Source organism: Echinococcus granulosus (genome assembly GCF_000524195.1).
Source record: "Echinococcus granulosus chromosome Unknown EG_S00066, whole genome shotgun sequence".
Lineage (NCBI taxonomy): Eukaryota > Metazoa > Platyhelminthes > Cestoda > Cyclophyllidea > Taeniidae > Echinococcus > Echinococcus granulosus.
The window spans coordinates 298,599-301,217 of NW_020170446.1; the positions used below are offsets into that span (position 1 = coordinate 298,599).

At 43.9% G+C, this 2,619-nt stretch overlaps 1 protein-coding gene across 1 annotated transcript in view; it reads left to right on the top strand. All coding sequences in view use genetic code 11, as the record gives it.

Moving 5' to 3' along the window:
• Positions 1–2,055, top strand: part of EGR_06952 (BR serine/threonine-protein kinase 2) — a gene marked incomplete at both ends in the record, with an annotated part of 14,686 nt that extends 12,631 nt beyond the window's left edge. Inside the window, one exon of the mRNA XM_024496201.1 lies at positions 1,557–2,055. Coding sequence (XP_024349404.1) covers positions 1,557–2,055 — 499 coding nt within the window. The remainder of the gene's footprint in view (positions 1–1,556) is intronic.
• Positions 2,056–2,619: the final 564 nt, after the last annotated feature.

Sequence of the window (2,619 nt, forward strand, 5' to 3'; positions counted from 1 at the left end):
ATGGATGGATCGTTGCCCTTGAGACGCTTGTTGCCCCAAATCTCGTGAGCTGCGACAAATGTTTTGTCAACCATTGACACCCTGAGTGGCAAATGTTTTACCTCTATAAAATAAGAAAGAAGGTTAGCATCTTTATCAGTAAAAGTAGGCCTTTCAAAATATTGCCAAGCATCTGCCCGACGGCAAATGCCTAATTCACAAACACCACTTTTTCTATTTTTGTATTAGTAAACAGCCCTTTTGAATGGAAGGTATATGCACGACTATCTACTGGTTATAAATAACTCCCCTCTTGTTGTCAATTCACTGAGCGTTGGCATGATTTATTAATTTTAGCCATCAGCTCCAGATGTTTTAATGTCTTCAAGGTCAGTGGATAGTCCGGGAGACGGCTACATTTAATTGCGCTCCGTTTAATAACCAAGGGTGACGAAAGTGTCACCTTTAAATTGAGATGGGGATATTAAATGCGGGATTGAACAAGGATATTCTTAACTCAGAACCGGTGTCTCTAGACAAAATTATGATTGAAGGTTGTACCAACATTGGCAACTGTATGATCCACCGAACAGTTCTGTTTTTTGGGTCCCAGCGGTTGTAAATTAATTTCTTCTTCCCTGTCTTGAAGACTGGGTCAAAAGGGTAACAAACGATTGAGACCAAACTGACAGCCTTCAGTTATTTTCCAGTGAAGTGGATGTAGATCATATGATTTTGACATTTTCTTACTGACTGGTTGATGTTCAGCCCCTTGGGTTAGGAATAGGTTGGAGTCATAGGTGTGAAAAGTGTATAAAATTTACCCTTTGACTTAGGATGAAAATATCTGATGATCGGTGTCCATTTTGTCAGTTTTTTGGCAATGGGTCGTTTCAGATTATGATGTCATCAGTTTAGTAACCGTATTTTGGTGGTAAAGTGTAGAGCGAGGAGGTAGAGGGTTTACACACGCATTTGTCCAATGTGTGACGGCCAATCTCTAAGTCACAGTCCGGTTTTTATTGTATTACAAACCGGACTCATCGCAAGTAATCAAATTAGGCGGCAATGCGGTTCTGCTAGCTGGGACAGGAAAATTTGCCACACTGAGCTACAAGCTCGAGCACATTATACATCGGCTTTCACTTTGGTGATAGTTCCTTCCGGGTTCGCGATTAGGGTCTCCCACGCAGCTCACTTTGGTAACGAAAGCTAACCACCAATTAGTCGGGTCCTCGTTTTTTCCTTAGCTACAAGTCAGTGTACTTCAAGCATGCGTTTATGGACAAAATGGGCGAATTTGCGTATCCTGTAACTCAGTCCATCTCTTCGATACATTAGAAAATTACATGGAAACTGGTCGTATAAATTAGCGCTGATGTGTAGCCCGATTAACGGAAGGTAAATGGGTGTAGTTAAATCAAATTGCTGGGAAGATCAACTCTATTGAATTAATCCATATCAAGGTTAATCAACTCTCAAGGTTGAGATTAACTGGGCTATCCAAGGAGTCTACCTGCCTAAAACTTAGTAATCTACTGAAATGCTTAAGGAAACCCCTTGTTGATACATTTCAGCCTCAGTAATAAGTCATGGTTTGACGGATTCCTGCCTCTCAGTCTTCATAATGGCAGTTCCAAGGCAAGTCATCGGAACAATGGGAATGTCAGCGCACTCAAAGTGCCAGCCACACCGAGTACCGGTCGCCATGCCTTTCGCAGCAGTATCGGAGGTAGTCAAAAGAAGGCAGTTGCCTCACCACCACCGCCGACGCCACCGCCTCCACCGATATCACCAACGAGGAATACTCCGCGGACTAGGACTCAACAACAGGCGCACCTCAATAGATTGGCTCTGTCTACGAGAAAAGCGATGGGAGCTAATAAGTCGGGCATTCCTCTCCCCATTACCGCAGTCATGCAGTCAAATGTGGGCAGCGTCTACAGTGGAGCGAGTCGGGATTATGGCTGTGGAGTGAATGCGCTGCCACCGGAGGAGACTAATCATGTGGCAATGGTAAAAGGAAGGCCATTTAACCGAGTAAAATCGGAGATAACACAGGCAAGTTATAAATAGTCACAAGATCCATTCAAATCTATTCGTTATTTGAGAATCTCGAAAAATTACAGAGAGCGTAAGATTTATTTGTCTTTCACTATACTCTTATTCCAAACATAACGGATACCTTATAGCCATTTACAACATTAAGAAGCTCTTTCAGCATCTGGAATGTTAAGCATTTGCGATCACCATTCCTGCAGATTGTGCGTCGATGGAGGGTCTCTCCACCATTCGATGTTTTGAAGGTGAGTCGGAGGTGGGTCGCGCTGACTCCACATGCATAGACCAACTGCTAAAATAGGCAAACGCATAAAGTTATTGCGCGTGTTTGTTCAAAAGAAACTTCATGTTCCTACAAATTTGTCATCCACCGGCTTTGCTCACGCCGCTTGGACAGGCGCACAACATGGGCGCTGGCTACCGCGGGAAATGATACCGCACACACACACACACACACACACACACACACACACACACACACACACACACACACACACACACACACACACACACACACACACACACACACACACACACACACACACACACACACACACACACACACACACACACACACAC